Below are 19,539 nucleotides of genomic sequence, written 5' to 3' on the forward strand. Positions count from 1 at the left end.
TGTTCATTTTGTCCAATTAATTAAAAGGTTTTTTTGTTTCTAATTAACTATGCTGCCAAAAAGCTACTTGGCAGGGGGGAAAAGTCTGAATCATGTTTTTTAACATCGCCTCTTCCTTTATGTTCTGCCCGGAAAACATTCCAGTACAAATATCCATAGACCAATTGCCAACTAGAGTAACTCTAAGCATACACTATAAACTTCTTATTTGTATTATCATAGCACCTCAGAGCCTCAGCCATGGACCAGGATGCTATTGTGCTGTAGGTTTGTCCAAACACTGAAGAAGAGAACCAACTTAATCTTCTAATGTCCTCATTTGGGAGACCTGTACTCGGGCAACTTTAATATTTACTCCTGAGGGAATTCTGCGCCCCCCCCCCCAAAAATTCTGCATACAATATTTTAAAATTCTGCAAATTTTGCATGTCAATAAATAAATGTGGAGGCTCTATCATGGCAGTGGGGAGCCAGGCCATTAGCTGCACAGAGGTGGGAGATCACCTACAGCGCCCTCCCCCAACTCCTGGGACATGGGCTTAACAATCAGGCCGCACCCAACCAAGACACAGTGCAAGGGCTGGGCCTGCCCCAGAAAGGCCCCAGGGCCCTGCCCGTCTGCACCAGGTGTGGGCAGGCAAGCTGGCTCAGCCTGGCAGATCCAAGCGTGGAGGGGCTTAGTGTGGGGGGGATCCAGGTATGGGGTGAGAGGGTTCTGTGTGGGACAATCTGGGTGCAGGTGGCTCAGTGGGGTGTCTGGGGGTGTGTGTGTGGGGGGGAAATCTATATGCCCAGGGGCTCATTCGTGGGTTCTGGGTGCTGGGGCAATGGGACTCTGCAAGGGGATCTAGGTGAAGGTGGTTGGGGTTTGTGGGGGGCTCAGAGGTGGGGTTCTGGGTGCAGGGGGCTTCAGATGCAGAAGATGAGGCTCAGCGGGGTTGGGGTTTGGAGTGGGAGAGCTCTGAATGGGGGAGGGGTCTGGAGGCACTAGGGTTGGGTGGATGGGGGTGCAACTCCTGTACAGTGACCTCTTTTCCCCCCCCCATGGCTGAGGAGCAGTGGGGGCAGGAAGTGCAGGGGCGGGGTTGTGGAGCTTCCTGCAGCCAGAGGAGGTTTCTGGAGGTGGGTCTGATCTGCACTAGCTGCTTCTTGCAGGGGAAGAAGTCCTGTCCTCGCCCAGCCAGGACTAGCAGCTGAGCCTGGCACAGAGTAGGCACCACTGTCCAATGTCCCCAGACCTGTCCCGCAGTGATTTTAACTCTCCCCCGTTTGCACGAGGTACCTGAAACAACACACCTGCACTGCTGGGGAGAGGCGCGTGACCTTTCTCGTGTCTTCCCTTTGTTTCCCCATCAGAAAGTCATTTTTCTGCAGGGAAGTAAAGAAATCTGCAGGGGACATGAATTCTGCACATGCGCAGTGGCGCAGAGTTCCCCCAGGAATAAATATTACTTTCTTGTATTGTGGAAGCACCTTGGAGGAGCCTCAGTCATGGAACAGGACCCCATTGTGGTAGGCACTCTAAATGTACCCCAGAAAGATAGTTCCTGCCCTAAAGAGCTTACAGTCTAAGCATCCACCCACGTAAGTGCCAGTTGAAGTATCCACTAGAATCAAGCATCCTAGCCCGGCTTTGAAACAAAACAGCCTTTTCAAACTTGTCTTAAATTGTAGACCTAATTTTCAGGGTGTCAGGCACTCACAGGTGGGTTTCCAATAGAGCATATTGAAAACTGCCGCAAAGATTCATTTTCATGTTTAGTTGCATGCAGACAATTTCTTCTTCCTGAAGCCACATGGATCTGTCTAGAACTTCTGCGCAGTGTGTGAGCTCTTAATTCAGGCATCCAGCAGGTAGTTGATTAGAGAGCATGAAAAGCAATATCTTCCATTTCTCACCGATAGTCAAAACAGGTGAATTCTGGGCTTTGCTGAGACAATCATTTCTACATTGGAAACATGCACCAGGGCTGCCTGTGGGGGACAGTTTGCCCAGGGTCCCTAAGTGGAGTGATATTTGCAACCTGGTGCACAGGATTGCAGCGCCACTCAGATTTGGCCTAGTGGCTTCTCTGTCACGATGGAGGAACAGCTGGGCCAGACCTGAGTGATGCAGCAATCCCTGGTGACAGGTTGTAACTCCCAGAGTGGGGAGCTGGCCCCAGCCTCATGGGACAGGAGCCACCGCTGCAGGGCAGTCTCGCTCTCCAGCACTTCCCCAACTCCCCTGAGTGATGGTGGTTTTTTGAAGGGTGGAGGGCCTCAGTTTCAGATTTTGCCAAGGGCCCCAAAACCTCTGTGCAGCATGCACTGGCATGTACTTTTGCTTTTAGTTGAATACAGAGCCTGTTTATGCGTGCACACAGACAAGATTAGCGCAGGGAGGGATTTGGTTATTTTTAATTTTCGGCAGTATGCCCGGGATATAGTTTTAAGTGGGCCTTGAAATGGCTGGTTCTGTAAGCTCTATATATGTTGTGTTTCTGTGGGTAGGACGTCTGCCCCTACTGCACTGACTCTGTAATTTAGTGTCTTTTGTAATAAAGATGCAAGACCCTAGTGTGCTGTGAGCAAGAAGGCTTGCTTTTAAAAAGGCTTTTAAACCATGTCATTTTCCACTGCTGCTCTGCGTGGAGGTATACAATGAATTGCAATAGTTTTTCACGCTAGCCAAAATCCAAGTATCGTATATACTATTGATTTGTATGACAGTAGTGACTAGAGGCCCCAATCCAGATAAGTACCCCATTGTGCTGAGCTTTGTGCAGACAAAGTCCTGCCCCCTAAAAAACTTACAATAAACAAGACAGTGCGGGAGGGAAAACAGAGGCACGAGGGGAGAGGGAACAGATTTGCCAACCTTCAAAAACCATGAGTTAGGTCCATCAGGATAGCATTGGCTTAAAAACCATAAGATTTATTTACTTCTTTTAAATGTTGCGTCCTCTTTATTTGCCCCCTTTTGTTTTGTTTGCTTTGGGGGTTTTTGAGCCTATAGGGTGCACTTGGGTCACATTTTCAAAATTCCTCTCCATACGCACAAGGGTTAGAAACTTTTTTTTTAATGAAAGCCAGGGGTTCTCACATCATCACTTGCCTCCTAGTTGACGCATCAGATATCACAAGACCTGTGATAACATCAAGAGAGTTGTCACTAAGGCAGTGATTTGTCCAAAGTCATGCAGCAGACCTGGGAATAGAACCCAGGTATCCTGACTCCAGCTGTATTTAGGAAGTACAGTAACAGCAGCTCCAGAAAGGAGAGTTTAATGGACATTTTGGCCCCTCTAATCTTATTCAGGCAGCAAACGTTGGTTTATAGCATATCCAATAACATTGTTTTCCCTTTTTGGTTAAATGAACTGTAAATATGTTGAATGTAATGTCTTTATAATTAGCTTTTAGAGGATCCTATCTTTCAGCCTTTCCTTTTCAGTAGCCTCATTGACACAAGTGGATAAGGGCTGCAATATCAAGCTGCAAACACAATTTAAAAAGCTTTGTGCCAAGAAAATATTTGCTTGGAGAAGTTCTCACCTTTAAAGCCTCTTATCTGCTTCTGTGTCCTGATGGTTCAGCAGGATACGTTGCATGAATTCACACAGAGGAGTGGCAATGAGAAGTCAAGGGGGTAGGAGAGGCGATTCATTCAGAACTTAAGAAGAAAGCAAAATTTGGGCTACTATGTATTTGTATTACTGCCTTGGGGCTCCAGCTAAGCGTGGGACCCCATTGTGCTAGGCGTTGTACATAAATACAGTAAGAGGCCATCTTGAAGGGCTTACAATCTAAATAGACAAGACAAAGGGCGGGAAGGGAAACAGGCACAGAGTAGAAAAGTGAGATGATCAAGGTTATCCACCAGGGTCGGTGGCAGAGCCAGGAATAGCATCCAGGCCTCCTGACTCCCAGTCCCCTAACATCATACATGCTACCTCTCAGTACCTTTTAACTTGTAGGTCCAATGGGTAAGCTGAGATCTTTCTCTAACTGGATGGGATTGGGTAGATCTAAACCGTAATAAAACGCCTGTGACTGGCCAGTGTCAGCTGGCTCAGACTTGGCTGCGGGGCTGTAAAATTGCAATGTAGACATCCGGGCCAGGGCTGCCATCCCTCTCATTTAGCTCTCTGCTTGGAGATGTTCTTGCTCCAATCTCTGCTGCTCCACCACACTTCCTCTCCTTTCTAAAGGATGCATTTTTGTATTCGTGTCTATCTCAAACTATGTAACTTCCCCAGACAATGCAATCTGTGCTCACAGAGGTACTGTAAATTACATGGCGTTCTGCATCCAAAACAAAGATGAGGGGTCTCTGTTTTACATGCAATACAGAAACCGAGTTTAAAATAGAAGCACCACTCTGCTTCTACTAACTAGTCATTAAAGAACATGCTATATACAATATATAAAATATTTATTGTGCTAGTGCCTTGGATCCCTAGGCATAGACTGGGGCCATACTGTGCTTGGTGCTGTACAAGCACAGAACAGAAAGTTAGTCCCTGCCCCAAAGAAATCATATAATACTGACTGGTCAAGGAAGGTAAGTTATACTTTTGATGGGACCTATAACTCTGAATGTCCTGATTTAAGAACATTAAAAATCTTAATGAGACACAAACACACACATGCAATAGTGCATGCACATGTGTGCAGAAGAGTGAAATATTTCTCCCATATCCTACAGTGGGATTTCTCTCTCTCACTCCAACCAGTCAACCAAGCCTCCAACCAAGAGGCTTTAAAGCCTGGTAAATGTTTAATAATATACACTGCTTCTGAAAGGCCTTTGCTGGGTACAAGCTGACCTATATTGTAATTTGGTTTAGTTTCCTTTGCTTCTGCTGCTTGTGGTTCAAGTCTGTATTTCTCTGCAAATCCTCCCACACTCTTCTTTCCAATTTCACAATACCCAAAACTGGGAAATTTAAACTGTGGCTAATATTTTCCTGTTTATAGTACATGTTGTATTTGTTGACAGGAAACCCTATGGGTTTGCAGTGGGGGGGGCAGCTTAGAAATTTTTAAACCTTTTAAAAACCATAGAGACATGCAAGTTGTGACTGTCTTTCAAACTTTTTTTTTTGGGGGGGGGGGGGAGCATTTTAAAATGCACAGCTTGCAGAAACTGAACGGTGGCTACTGAGAGGACTTTTCTGGCACACGCTTACAATCCTCACCCCTCAGCCCAATCAAGGGAGAGCTGGGTTTGAGTGCAGATGTCCCACACAATGTTTTGAAACAGTCTCCATGCACAGCTTCAGTGTTTCCTTAGCAGTAAACAAGTCCAGGCATCATAATATTTATTTGTGTCTTGTTTTCAGGAGGAGCATGAAAAGAAAAGCAATGTTCACGTGTCCATTCAACAGCGACTGCAAAATCACCAAAGATAACCGGCGACATTGCCAAGCCTGCCGGCTGAAGCGTTGTGTGGACATAGGCATGATGAAAGAATGTGAGTAAACAAGTGCACAGTGATTGTGTGTTTAATGTCCTTTAATTTTGCAGTAGTTTAAGGCTGGGGATTTGAGGTACTTGACTAAGTCCAATGACCAGTTCCCATTGACTTGAATTTCTCAGGTCACTTTGAAAATTGTAGCCTAAAATGTTTGGGCTCAACCTTCAGAAGTGACTATCGATTCTCTGGGTGCTTTTGGGTTTTTTTGGGCACCCAGCTGGAGTCCCCTTTAAAAGGGGCCTTGTTTTGAGAAAGTCTTGAGCTCCTATCAGGAATCAGGGTTTGCAGCAGAGCCAGTCTTTGGGCAGCCTATAGTATGTTGTCTGATTGGCTATACCACCTGGTTGAGTGGAAGAGTCTTAAGCCCGGCAGCAGTTCAACAGCTGCTCAAACCATTCGCCCATGGCTGTGATAGTTCTTGAGCCGCCTTGTTCCCATCCTTGCTCCTACATTGCTCCCGGCCTTCCTCACTCCAGGTAACCCAATCCTGACCCATAGCTCCAGTTCCTGGCTTCTGACCTTGGGCTCTGGCATCTGGCCTCTGACTCCTGTTCTGACCTTTGGCTCTGATTTCTAACTACCAACTCCTGCTCCAGCCATTGGGCACGAACACTCCCTGACAGCTCCTGCCCTCTGAAACTTCGGGCCCCTTAAAGATATATCTCCAGATGAGCACCCAAAAATGGAGGTGCCCAGAATCACTAGACTCTGCCATGGAATAGACAAATAAGTCAGAAGTCTGTAGTAATACATGGATCGTTTCATGCATCACTTGCCCATCTTAATTTTTAATTTGGGGTATAACTACACTGCAGTAATTTATGGGTAAGAAGGTCCACTGTCCTGAATTGAGTTTTTCAGAATTCACAATGATTTAAAGGAGAATTTTTCCAGTAGACCAAATTTTGAGACAAAGCACATTGCTCCTAAATAAAAGTCAAAGTAGGGACTCCTACACCTTGCACGGATGGAAACCCTTAATGCAGAGACACTGCACTGGATCAACTTTACTCCAGTAATCACGTCATTGAAATATGCAGGGTGCAATTTCCCTAATCTAGCTGAGCTCCAAGTGTCCTGCAGTCCTCTAACGTCTGTAGATATTTGCTTTCTAAATCTCTGCTTTTAGCTTCCCAGCCAAGCACAACTCTTGCCTGGACCTTCTTTGAAACCTTGTTTGTATTGTCTCCTAACAGCAGGAACAAGTGGACGGCTCTGTTTGAACATTGAATTCCCATAGAAATTAGAGATGTCAAAAAGCAATTTGGGTCAGCTACTTCATCTCCCTCTTGTCCTAGCAGAGTTTTTCATTCTCTTTTAGAAGTAGCTGCTCTGTTAGTTTTGTTTACAAAGCAGTTTGCTCCCTGTTAAATGCCAGGGAAACGAAGCAAATGCCTTAAACATATTCCTTGCTAGAGCATTGTGATATGAGAGAGAGGTCCACCCACTAGAGATCGTGATCAGTTCGTGGCTGTTCCACCCTATGTTTCCTGAGTTGAAAAGGGGGAAAGATTTCATAGCGCTCAAGTTTTCCTTGCGCATCTCAGCATTTTACGAGGACGTGGTTTGGTTAAAACAGGATGCTATAGGTATGTGTTTCTGGGTGGAGCCAATTAATGATTGAGAGGAGTTTAATGATTGAGGGCGTGGCTACACATGCAAGTTAGAGTGTATTAAGTCAGCCCCAGGCACCCTAACTTCTGAGGTGCCCACACTGGCAAGGCATGTAGAGCGCCCGGACTCCGTGGCTGGAGCACCCCGGTAATCCACCTCCACGAGAAGCATAATGCTTGCTGTGCCCTGGCTGGAGTGCCATGGCACCAGTGTGGATGCCCTGGTCTATGAATGCGCTCTGATCAGCCTGTTCTAGCCACTCTGGTCATCACTTTGAACTTTACTGCCCTGCCCTCAGGTGACCAACCATCAGACCCGCCCTTTAAATTCCCCGGGAATTTTGAAATTCCCCTTCCTGTTTGTTTGCTCAGCAAGGCGTGGGGTGCTCTCAGTGCATTTTTCCAGGTGACTATGCCTCTATGCGCCAGGTGATCCCCAGTATGGAGCAATGGCAAGGTGCTGGACCTCATCAGTGTTTGGGGTGAGGAAGCTATCCAGTCTCAGCTGCGCTTCAGCCATTGGAATTACGATACCTATGGGCAGATATCAAGAGACATGATGGAAAGGGGCTTTGACCGGGACGCACAGCAGTGCAGGGTTAAGGTGAAGGAGCTGCGGAATGCCTACCACAAAGCGCAGGAGGCAAACTGCCGCTCCGGTGCTGCCCCCATGACCTGCCATTTCTACAAAGAGCTGGTGGACGTGATACGTGGGGGGGACCCCACCTCCACTCTGAAGAGCACCATGGACATTTCAGAGGCCGTAGAAGCACAGAGTTCAACAAGACAGGAGGAGGAAAGCAGAAGTGAGGGTGCTGAGGAGGAGGGGGACAGCCCGGCATCCCTAGATGCATGCAGCCAGGAGCTGTTTTCCAGCCAGGAGGAAGGTAGCCAGTCATAGCGGACAATGCTTGGGGAAGAACCAACAGCAGAGGAGGTGCCCGGTAAGTGGCTTTTATTTTGGGAAGGTAGTCGTTCAGTGTGGGCTCTTGGGATGAGGAGGGTTTCAGGGTTAGGGCTGCGTGCATGCCTAGATGCGGACTAGGGCATTGATTTGTGTTCTCCCATCGCGGTAGTCGGCCTTAGTGTTCTCTTTAAAGATCTCATGCAGAAGCTGGGCAATCCGCTTGCGCAGGTTCCTTGGCAGAGCTACTGTGCTCCTTGTCCCAGTAAGGCTAACATGTCTCCGCCACTGTGCCGTGATGGGCAGGCGGACCGTTGCTGCACACAGGCAAGCTGCATAAGGGCCAAGGCAGAAGCCACACTGTAGTAGAATACCCTCCCTTGCTTCCCAGGTCACCCTCAGCAGCAAGATATCTTCCAGGACAAACTCATCCTGTGGAAAATGTGGGGACAGTGATCAGTATACCCTAACGCACAGAACCCCAGAGGACAGTATGGCCGTGAAACAATCAGTCCCCCTTGCCCCTGTGCTTACTCACTGTTTTGGGGCTCCTGTGGGTTATATGCACTCGCTTTGGGATGGGCAATTTCTGCTGCTGTGTTGTACACTGTACTTGTCTTTTAAGTACGGCCGAATCATTGCTCTGTCTGGTGTGAACAATGCTGCCTCTGTTAAGTGTTGCGTTTGGCTTTACAGATGCAACCTTGAGATCCTAGCCGTCCTTGTTATCAACAGCTGAAAGACTCCAAAGAATCAGGAAGCACAAATGCACGAAGACATGAAAATCAAAAAGTTCAGGAGTGGCGGGAGACTGAAAGGAGGCTCCACCCGCAGAATGCGGATCGCTGGCACCAAAGCATGGAGCAGCTGCTAAACATCATGGAGTGCCAAGCAGACTCAATACAGGCGCTCGTAGCAATGCAGACAGAGCACATCCACCCCTCCCTGCAGCCCTTGTCCCAAAACTTTTCCCTTGTACCCCCATGTCACCACCAACCCACTTTCCCCAACATTCGAGTTCTTATGACCACCAGCTGCCTCCAACACCTGTAGCTTCACCACCCAGCCCTGCAAACTACGACTCTTACTCACTGCACTCAACCCCCATCACCGTGCATTTTAGCCAGCCTGAACTGCAGCACTCACTGCATGCCACGCCAGACAGGAACGCTGAGTATGATAACAGGACATACGCAAATCTGTGATTGTCCCATTTCCCACCCCGCCCCTTTCCCTCCTCCCACACAGCACAGATGTGTCATGCCCTTTCTGTTTCCCAAACAGTTGTGTTTCTTTTCAATAAATGAATTTTTTGGCTTTGAATACATTCGTTATTGCATTAAGTAAAAGATACCGTAGCCCAGGACGGCAACAGGCACTGCAAGTCAGCGTATCATACGTAGCAAACACAGATGCCTACTAGCATTGGATCCACTGCACTTCACTCCCGTGCAGGGCACCAAACGTTACTGGTGGCTTTCAGCATCAAATTGCTCCCTCAAGGCATCCCTAATCCTTACAGCCCTGCGCTGGGCCCCTCTAATAGCCCTGGTCTCTAGCTGTTCAAATTCAGCCTCCAGGTGTGGAACCTCCGAGGCTCATGCCTGAGTGAAGCTTTCACCCTTCCCTTCACAAATGTTATGGATGGCTGTCATCAGCCAGGTCCAGCTTCCCATACAGACAGCGCCAGCAGCCTTTTAAATGGCCAAACGCACACTCAACTGTCATTCTGCACTGACTCAGCCTGTTGTTGAACTGCTCCTTGCTGCTATCAAGGCTCCCTGTGTAGGGGTTTCGTGAGCCATGGCATTAAAGGCTAAGCAGGGTCTCCAAGGATCACAGTGGGCATTTCAACTTCCCCTATGATGATCTTCTGGTCTGGGAAGAAAGTCCCAGCTTGCAGCTTCCTGAACAGGCCTGTGTTCCAAAAGATGGGTGTGTCATGCACCTTTCTGGACCAGCCTGTGTTAATGTCAATGAAATGCCCATGGTGATTCACAAGCGCCTGGAGAACCATAGAGAAATACCCCCTTCCGATTAATGTACTTGAAGGCTAGGTGGTCTGGTGCCAGAATTGGAATACGTGTCCCATCTATTGCCCCTCCATAGTTAGGGGAAACCCATTTGTGCAAAGCCAGCCACAATGTCACCCACGTTGCCCAGAGTCACGGGTTCTTCTGAGCATTAATGGCCCTGCAAACGTGCATCAACACTATTCCAATGGTCGACTTTCCCACTCCAAACTGGCTAGTTGTCTGGAGTTGCCAGCCTCCAGATTGCAATAGCCACCCGCTTCTCCACTGGCAGGGCAGCTCTCAATCTCGCGTTCCTGCACCGCAGGGTGCGGGCGAGTTCAGCACACAGTCCCATGAAAGTGGCTTTCCTCATCCGAAAGTTCTGCAGCCACTGCTTGTCATCCCAGACTTGCATGATGATGTGATTCCACCACTAAGTGCTTGTTTTCCAAGCCCAAAGGCAGCGTTCTACTTGGTGAGCATGTCCGCGAATGCCACAAGCAATCTCGTGTTATATGCGTTACGCGAGTGGACATCATCGTCGGACTCCTCACTATCACTTTGTAGCTTTAGGAGTAACTCAACTGCAATTCATGATGTGCTGGCGAGACCCATCAGCATATTCCTCACAAGTTCAGGATCCATTCCCACAAACCGAAAGGGAAGACACAGTACGCAGCACAAAAAATGTTGAAAGATGGCGCCAAATGTGGACAGAAGCACAGGGGTTGCTGGGATGCGAAGCGATGCATCACAGGGCATTGGGGACAGGGCCCAGAGTGTGCCCCGCCCCCTTCCCACAGCACCAGAATGGGAAGAGGTGCTCTATGGGATAGCTGCCCATAATGCACCGCTCCCAATGCCACTGTAAGTGCCACAAATGTGGCCACTCCACTGCTCTTGCAGCTGACGGTGTGAACAGACAGCAGAGCTTTCCCTGCTGCGGTCTCCAAGAGCTGATTTAACTCAGAGCGCTCTACATTTGCAAGTGTAGCCATGCCCTGAAACTAATTAGGTTTTGGTTTCCATATTGCTTTGTGATTTGTAAAGGTGGAGTTGGCTCTGTGCCATGGGAGAACTTCTTTGAGCTGAATGGCAGCATTGCCTATGGTTGAGCTACCGTCTTGAGAGTGGGAGTTGTCTCTTTTTGAGGTTGTCTCCTTATCAGGTTTGACAAAAGGCATTAACAACCCCCATACTGCACCCTGTCTTTGTGGAAGCTCCTTTCTCTGGTGGTGGCATAATATCACATCAAACAATTGAAGTATTCATGCTGTAGTTCCATTTAAACATCTTCCACATAACTACGGCTTCATGCATCTCCTATTGTAGTGTTTTGCTGTGGAATTTCCTTGTGTTTTTCTTTAATGGCATCTCTTGTTGGTATTAATTTCAGCAGAGTTCTGTTTTGTGACCTTGAGCCTCCTTGGTGGAGGCTTGGCGAATAACTTGGAAAAGTAACGTTCAACGGAGTTCAAACACATGAATGTTGTCAAAATATGTATTTTTCTGAGTTTGTACTTTTCTATCATTAAATGCAACTCATAAATAAAGGTCTGATGAGTTTGTTTGTACACACTCTCTTTTCACTTCCCTACGGATTCAAGTCAAACCAAAATGATCCACCTTCTTTAGGAAGCTTCATTAACTTCCTGATTACAACTGCCTGCAGAGCCTGGGTGTGTTATGGTGTGTACGGTGAACCTGTGCAAGTAGCCAAAAGACCCTGCACCCAATTCTCTGCTGTCTTGTACCTTCTGTGTCTATTCTCCCTGTGCAAAATGGGTGTAAAGGTATTATTTGATCAAACTGTTAAGTGTGTTGCACCCAGTTTGTGCAGGTATAAATGATACATGGTATGATCCAGGCAGGGGAGAATCAGACATGGCTTCTCCCCCCAGGCTTTTTGGAGTGGGGAGAATCTCGCTGAGAGCTGCTGACCTTAGCTTCTCCCCCTTCCCATCTATAGAGAAGTTTCCTCTCTCCTAATGGGGAGTGGAACATGTACCATGGAGGCAACAGTTGTCTCTTGTCCTATTTCAGCTGGGATGTGGCGTGGCTCCACTTTTACAAGTGGAGAGGTATCTCTTGTGGTTTTCTTCAGAGAGTTCTTATTCTCTTCCAGCGAGCCTCACCATTCTCTCTGCAAGAGAGTGCCTGTCCCTTTGGGAAAATCAGAGGCACGGGCACACAAGACATTGTGCCACGTGATGATTGATGGATTTAAAAATCTGTTTGGAAAATTTCAGTAACACTTTGCTTTCCTATAAATGTTCTCTATATAATAGGGAACAAACAGCTTCATAATGTAACTGGGTGCAGCTAAGGAACGTCACCTATGGCCCTTTAAGAAAACCAGCATTTACTGGAATGCTCCAGAAGATACTTGTACCTTCAGCACATGTGGAAAAATCTCCATGTTTTTAATAAATAGGCAGGCTCCGGTAAAACTAGTTTTAAAGTTAGTGGGTGAGGTTCCATGGAAAGAGAAACAAAGGCCCTGTTTACTGTGGGTAACGACTGAAACTGTTTGTTTGTTTTCTGCAGCCAGTTTACAGTTTATTTGTATTCAAACACCAGTTATGTCTTTACTGCAAAGTTATTACTCTTACTGTAAACCAGGGGTCGGCAACCTTTCAGAAGTGGTGTGCCGAGTCTTAATTTATTCACTGTAATTTAAGGTTACACGTGCCAGTAATACATTTTAACATTTTTAGAAGGGCTCTTTCTATAAGTCTGTAATATATAACTAAACTATTGTTGTATGTAAAGTAAATAAGGTTTTTAAAATTAAATTAAAAGGCCGACACCCCCCCCCCCCCCGACTGGTGGCCAGGACCTGGGTAGTGTGAGTGCCATTGAAAATCAGCTTGTGTGCCACGTGCCATAGGTTGCCTACCTTTGCTCTAAACCAACTCCTGCCCACACAATCTTTCGCTTGAGCACGGTGGTGCTTTAAATCTGAGCTAGCTGGGCCATCAGAGGGCATAGGTTAACGCTCATGTGCATGTTAGAACAGAGTTAATAGACTGCTCTGTCTCTTATTAATGTTTTATTTTGGACTCTGTGTAAGCACTTTGGGGTCCATTGAGTAATGTAAGATACCATACAAAATAATTTGGTACAGCACACGGTTAAAACATGCTTGTTCCCTGGCTAGAGCAATGAACCAGAACAGCTACTTCGTAGAGAACAGAGAGCAACACAGAAAGTCAAAGTCTGAAAATGTTTCTTGGCATTGTAGGGTTTTTTTGGGATATTCCAGAAAGAATTATTTGAAATGGTGAATTTTGACAGGCTTTCTGATTTAATAAGGGACGGCTTAGCTTCTCCTGGGCATTTCTTCAGTGTTAGAAGACCATTCTCCAAGAACAATAGAGTTTTCAACTGACATTATCTTGTAATCATTACCCAAATCGCCTTTGAGAGAGCAAATCCTGTTGTGCTTATTTGAATGGAAAAAAGGCTTTGAAATCTGTGACTCTAAAAAGCAAACTGGATGAGAGTGAATGGCCTTGGTTACTGGAGTCCAACTGAGAGTTGGCATAAGCAAATTCAACTCCACTGAAATCAAGGGGATTATACCCGCCTGTGCTAGTTCATGAATTTTGCAAGGCCAGCCAGGAAACTTCGGTAGCAGCAAAAAGGGGGGGTTGTTTTCTGGCCTGAGCAAAACTGTGTAGTAGTTAACTTGTAAATGATCCATTTAGTGAAATCCATACTTTATTAATAGAAACCTAACCCAGAGTAACTAAAAATAGACCCTCTGAGAGGAGTTAACTGCTAGTTAAATGAATGGGAACAAAGTGTGCTTCAATTATTTTTAGGTCGGACCAGGTTTAAAACTCCTGCAAGAGAGTGCAAGGAGTTGTCTTCCCACAGTTACCCCCTCCTTTCTGTGGGACATCCCTATCACTGTTCCTGCAGCAAGCAACAGAGTGAAACTGATCTGATTTTAGTCTAAGGACGTAGAAACATGATCTGAGGGAGTGAGAGAAGGGAAAACATTGGCAGATGAGACAAGAGAGCAAGGAAGTGGGAGGAGCCAAAAGAGAAAAGGAAGGGGGGAGAGCTTCTGTGAAAGTGGGGGGGAGAATAGGGAGACAGGCCTCTAGTTTAGGGACAGCTCACTAATGCAGGATTTAGTGTCGTTAGTCCTGGCTCCCCTCAGGCCAGTGAGAGTTCTGGTTGGTTATCGCAGGGGCTGCAGTTGCACTGTCTATTTTTCAACAAATGTACATTCCCCAGGCCCATTTGCAGCCCAAACATGGCAACACTGAGGAATCTGGCTTTATGAATGTTTGTTACCCGAGTCTTAAGGATGAAGTCCTGGGAGCTTGAAATCAGTTAGGAAGGTGAAAGAAGGGAAACCTTTGGGGGGATTTAAAGGGTGACCTAAGCAGCAAAAAAAAAAAAACCATTACGTTTGCTGCAGCTTTCTAGCCACCTTATAGTGGATTCATCCAATCCATTCTTTTTTAACTTGCTGACAAGAGTACTGTAGGAGACCATATCAAAAGCTTTGCTAATGTCCACATATCACGTCCACTGCTTTCCCCATATCCACAGAGCCAGTTATCTCATCATAGAAGGCAATTGGGTTGGTCAGGCATGACTTGCCCTTGGTAAATCCATGTTGAGTGTTCCTGATCACCTTCCTCTCCTCCAAGTACTTCAAAATGGATTCCTTGAGGACCTGCTCCATGATTTTTTCCAGGGACTGTTTTCAATTAAATGTGTTAATCCTGTCACACATCAGATGACCGTTTTCAAACACCATTCTGAAGGAATGAACAAATTGAAACAGAAAAGTGAAAATACTCTTCTTCTGGTTAGCAGAGATATTATTCCCCAGACTAACCTCTGAGGATAGGACAAAAAGCAATGGGCTTAAATTGCAGCAAGGGCGGCTTAGGTTGGATATTAGGAAAAACTTCCCAACTGTCAGAGTGGTTAAGCACTGGAATAAATTGCCTAGGGAGGTTGTGGAATCTCCATTATTGGGGATTTTTAAGAGCATAAGAATGGCCCTACTGGGTCAGACCAAAGGTCCATCTATCCCAGTATCCTGCCTTCCAACAGTGGCCAGTGCCAGGTGCCCCAGAGGGAATGAACAGAACAGGGAATCATAAAGTGATCCATCCCCTGTCGCTCATTCCCAGCTTCTGGCAAACAGGCTAGGGACACCATTCCTGCACATCCTGGCTAATAGCCATTGATGGACCTATCCTCCATTAATTTATCTAGGGTTTCTTTTAAAACCGAGTTATGGTCTTGGCCTTCACAACATCCTCTGGCAAGGAGTTCCACAGGTTGACTGTGCCTTTTGTGAAGAAATACTTTCTTGTATTTGTTTTAAACCTGCTGTCTATTAATTTCATTTAGTGACCCCTAGTTCTTGTGTTATGAGAAGTAGTAAAAACACTTCCTTATCTACTTTCTCTACACCAGTCATGATTTTATAGACCTTTATCATATCCCCCCTTAGCCGTCTCTCCGGTTGGACAGACACCTGTCAGGGATGGTATAGATAATACTTAGTCCTGCCTTGAGTGCAGGGGACTGGACTGGATGGGGGAGGGATAGCTCAGTGGTTTGAGCATTGGCCTGCTAAACCCAGCGTTGTGAGTTCAATCCTTGAGGGGGCCATTCAGGGCAAAAATCTGTCTGGGGATTGGCCCTGCTTTGAGCAGGGGGTTGGACTAGATGACCTTCTGAGGTCCTTTCCAACCCTGATATTCTATGACCTCTCAAGGTCTCTTCCAGTTCTGTGATTCTACATAGTGATGATAGTTGCATCTTTATTTCCTGTAGGTCCCTTGTATATAATCAAAGCTTGTTTTACAGTAACAGGCTTAGATAAGGGAGAAGGAAAACCACAACTATATCTGCTAAGTTCTGTAAAGCAATGTGTACATTTATGGTGCTGAGCACCTATTGATAAGAGGTTGCTGACTCTAAATCAGAGCTAAAGACAAGCCATATCATTTTTAAATGCTCTTTTTACAGTCTGAGCTCTTAATTACAGTTTGCTCACTGAGCGTATCAAATGACACAACTGTTTCCAATAGCTAGGCCTGGGAACACATGCATTCTATACAGGTATAACTATTTTGGGGAACACTGGAGCTAGAAGGTGCAATTTCCAGCCTGAGCAGACGTACCCACACTAGTGCTAATCGACCTAATGTGCTAAAAATAAAAGTGTAGCTGTGGCAGGGCAGTGGGCTAGGTTCCCCAAGTACGTACCCAGGGTCTTGGACTGGATCATACTCGGGGCGGCTAGCCTGTCGTGCTGCCACAGCTACACTTCTATTTTTAGCAAACAAGCTCAGTCTGAGCTAGTGCGGGTATGTCTACTCAAGCTGGAAATGACACCTTCCAGCTCCAGGGTAGCTGTATCCACAGTTAAAAGTGGTGTTTGTTTTGTTTTGTTTTTTTAACCAAAATGGTTCTACCGGTAATAATCCTTAGGGTGGAGGCAGGTACGTCCTGTCAGGGAGGGTCTAGAGTGACTTGGTCCTGCCTCAGCGCAGGGGGCTGGACCTGATGACCTCTTGAGGTCCCTTCCAGCCCTACGTTTCTATGAATCTATGAAGGTGCCTTTTACAGTCCCTAGAGCTGATTTTTTTCCCCCCTTCCACTATGGGAATAGCTACACTGGTAGAAGGCACCTTTGGAAATCTTAGATATAGTCTGCAGACCCCCAGGGGTCTGTGGACCACAGGTTGAAAACCATGGACATAGCCCAAGCCCGCCCCCCTGGACCGCCTGACTACTCCTAGGCATCCTTCACAAGGAAGGGAAGTAACTGTGAGCTGCCTTCAGGCACTTAGCGCTTCCCCGATCCTTGTCTCCCACAACGAAGCGAGGTGTTTCCCTTTGGGGGTGTGAAGGAAGGAGGACTCTTGGGGGGAGCAGGGACTGAAGGAGTTCAAGAGCTGTCCATGGGGGTGGCTGATGGCAGGGACGTGTTTATGTGAGGAAGATACTGGGAAGAAACTGGACTGTGCTCTTGGCAAAAAATATTCTACTTGTTTGTCTCTCTCCACTTTTAGATTGTCTTATGTTCACTGCGTAGAGTGTCTAGCACAATGGGGTCTCAGTCCCGCTTGGAGGGGGGGACCTTTTAAGCCCTATGGAATACAAATAAAAACACTGAACAGCTTCTCGGGGGCGGGGGGGAAGCTCAAAGGGCTATAAAAACTTCTCTACATCTCACATAAGCCCTGTGTGTCTAAATTGCTTTTTAATTCAAAATGTTTCCAGCCTCGTTTGCTCCACGGTCACTCTTTTGTTTATATAAGTGACCCTGATGCATACACCCATTTTTCCACTAGTACAGCTGTGCGTGACAAGAGCTCACAACGCCTCCCTAGGTGAGTGCGAGTAAACACGGTGAGGAATTATACTTAAGGATATGTTAGTGTGACAAGCAGCCAGGGTTACAGTTTCCCACAGCTGTTTTTCACTTGCTCATAAAATATCTGACTCAAACCAGTCAAAGCAGCCCTGACAATTACAATCTGCAATTCTTGAGATTTTTTTGTGCATACTCTGTATATTCAACCTTGCTTTGCCACTGCTTTTAATAGGCGGCAGCAGAACAGTTTGGACAAAATTTCCCCCCACTGCTGCCCCATGTAACAGATGTGTAAGTGCGGACATTCCATTTGAACGTCTGTGTGGTATAGCAGACAGGGCACTGGAGTAGGAGTCTGGAGACCTGGGGTCTGTTACCAGCACTGCAACGAATCTGTGACCCATCGGCAAGTCGCATCCTTTGTCTGTGCCTGTGTTTTACTGCTGACCCTTTTTCTGTTTTGACTATGTAAAGTGTGAACAATTTGGGGCAGGGACTCTTTCTTATTTGGTATGTGGGGCCTCTGGGCATTACTGTAATACCAAAAAGAAAAAAAATCATCGCTCAACTCCTGTCTGAAAGATCCAGCGTAGTCTAGCAGCAAAGGAGTTAAGTGACAGCAAGAGATCCTCTTCCGAGTTCCTGTTTTTTGGAGGGGGTTTGTTCTTTTTAATTTTGTCGTCACCCGAAGACTTCTTTGGAATTTGATCTATTAGGAAATGACGAGTCTTGTTTAAATTTCAGTTATTAATTTGGTGCATTTGATATCACTCTGGCTAGTCCTGAGATCTACTTGGACACATGCCTACATCTTTACAAGCTTAGACTACGGGTTGATTATTCATCCCTTGACAATATGTTGGTGAACCGTTCTGCAGTCTTTGAGCCAAAAGGCATTGGCTCGTCACTCTAGTCCAGGGGTGGGCAAAGTTTTTGGTCTGAGGGCCGCATCAGGTTTCGTAAATTGTATGGAGAGCCGGTTAGGGGAGGGGGTCGTGGCCTGACCCCCACCTCCTATCTCTCCCCCCCCAGGACTCCTACCCCATCCAACATCCCCTGCCCCCCCCGGGACCCCTGCCCCATCCCCGCTCCCTGACCACTCCTGGACCCCCGCTGCCTCATCCAACCCCTCCTCTTGTTCCTGACCCCCTCCCCCCGGGACCCTTGCCCCCATTCAACCTCCTGTTCTCCCCCCGACCCCATCCATACCCTCACCCCCTGACCACCACCGTGAACTCCCCTGCCCTCTATCCTCCACCCCCCCGCTCCGTGCCCCCTTAGCGCATGGCTAGTGGTGCTACAGCTGCGCCGCCCGGCTGGAGCCAGGCCACACGGCCGCTGCCACCACGTAGCTCAGAGCACCGGGTCAGGCCATGCTCTGCAGCTGCGCTGCCCCAGGAGCTCACAACCCCACTGCCCAGAGCATTGCACCGGTGGCAGAGCAAGTGAGCTGAGGCTGTGGGGGAGAGGCCGGGGGCTAGCCTCGTGGGCGAGGAGCTCGGGGGCTGGGCAGGACGGTCCTGCGGGCCGGATGTGGCCCGCGGGCCATAGTTTGCCCCCCTCTGCTCTAGTCTGAGCTATGCAGTGTTGTTGTAGTCATGTCGGTCTCAGGATATTAGAGAGGCAAGGTGGGAGAGATAATACCTTTTATGGGACCAACTTCTGTTGACGAAAGAGAGAGACTTTGGAGCTATACAAAGCTCTTCTTCAGGCCTGGGGAAGGTACTCTGAGTGTCACAGCTAAATGCAAGATCCAACAGATAGTTTAACATAAGTAGTCAGCATATATTCTATCTGTTGGATCTTGCATTTAGCTGTGACACTCAGAGTTCCAGGGGCCAAAGTCCAGTGGCAACAGACTGACATGCCAGCAGAAGCTGCTCACCTTGCTTGTAGCGAGGGAGGATTTACTGTCTCACCCCCCAGCACTTCTGAAATGTGGTCTGAAAATTCACGAGGGGAGGGGAATGGAAAATTAGCACCAGCTGGGAGGGGTGGATTGCAGAAATAGTTATGGGAGTTCTCCCTGATCAGCAACGGAGGAGGGAGGCTAAGAGCAGAGGAGTTGCAGGGCGGGATAGAGTAGCAGCAAGGCAGAGATGGGGATGGTGTTCGCCAGGGCAGTAGGGCAAAGGTGAGGGAGCACACCAGGGAGGAGGTGAGGAGGAAGGGGGTCCTGAGCA

At 47.3% G+C, this 19,539-nt stretch overlaps 1 protein-coding gene across 4 annotated transcripts in view; it reads left to right on the plus strand.

The window, feature by feature from the left end:
* The window catches only part of VDR (vitamin D receptor), a 111,209-nt gene that overhangs the window by 65,891 nt on the left and 25,779 nt on the right, over positions 1–19,539 (plus strand). For all 4 annotated transcript variants that reach the window (XM_044994862.1, XM_044994866.1, XM_044994864.1 and 1 more), the window contains one exon: positions 5,328–5,458. In XM_044994862.1, coding sequence (XP_044850797.1) covers positions 5,328–5,458 — 131 coding nt within the window. The remainder of the gene's footprint in view (positions 1–5,327; positions 5,459–19,539) is intronic.

The sequence above is a fragment of the Mauremys mutica genome, chromosome 20 (genome assembly GCF_020497125.1).
Source record: "Mauremys mutica isolate MM-2020 ecotype Southern chromosome 20, ASM2049712v1, whole genome shotgun sequence".
Taxonomy (NCBI): Eukaryota; Metazoa; Chordata; order Testudines; family Geoemydidae; genus Mauremys; species Mauremys mutica.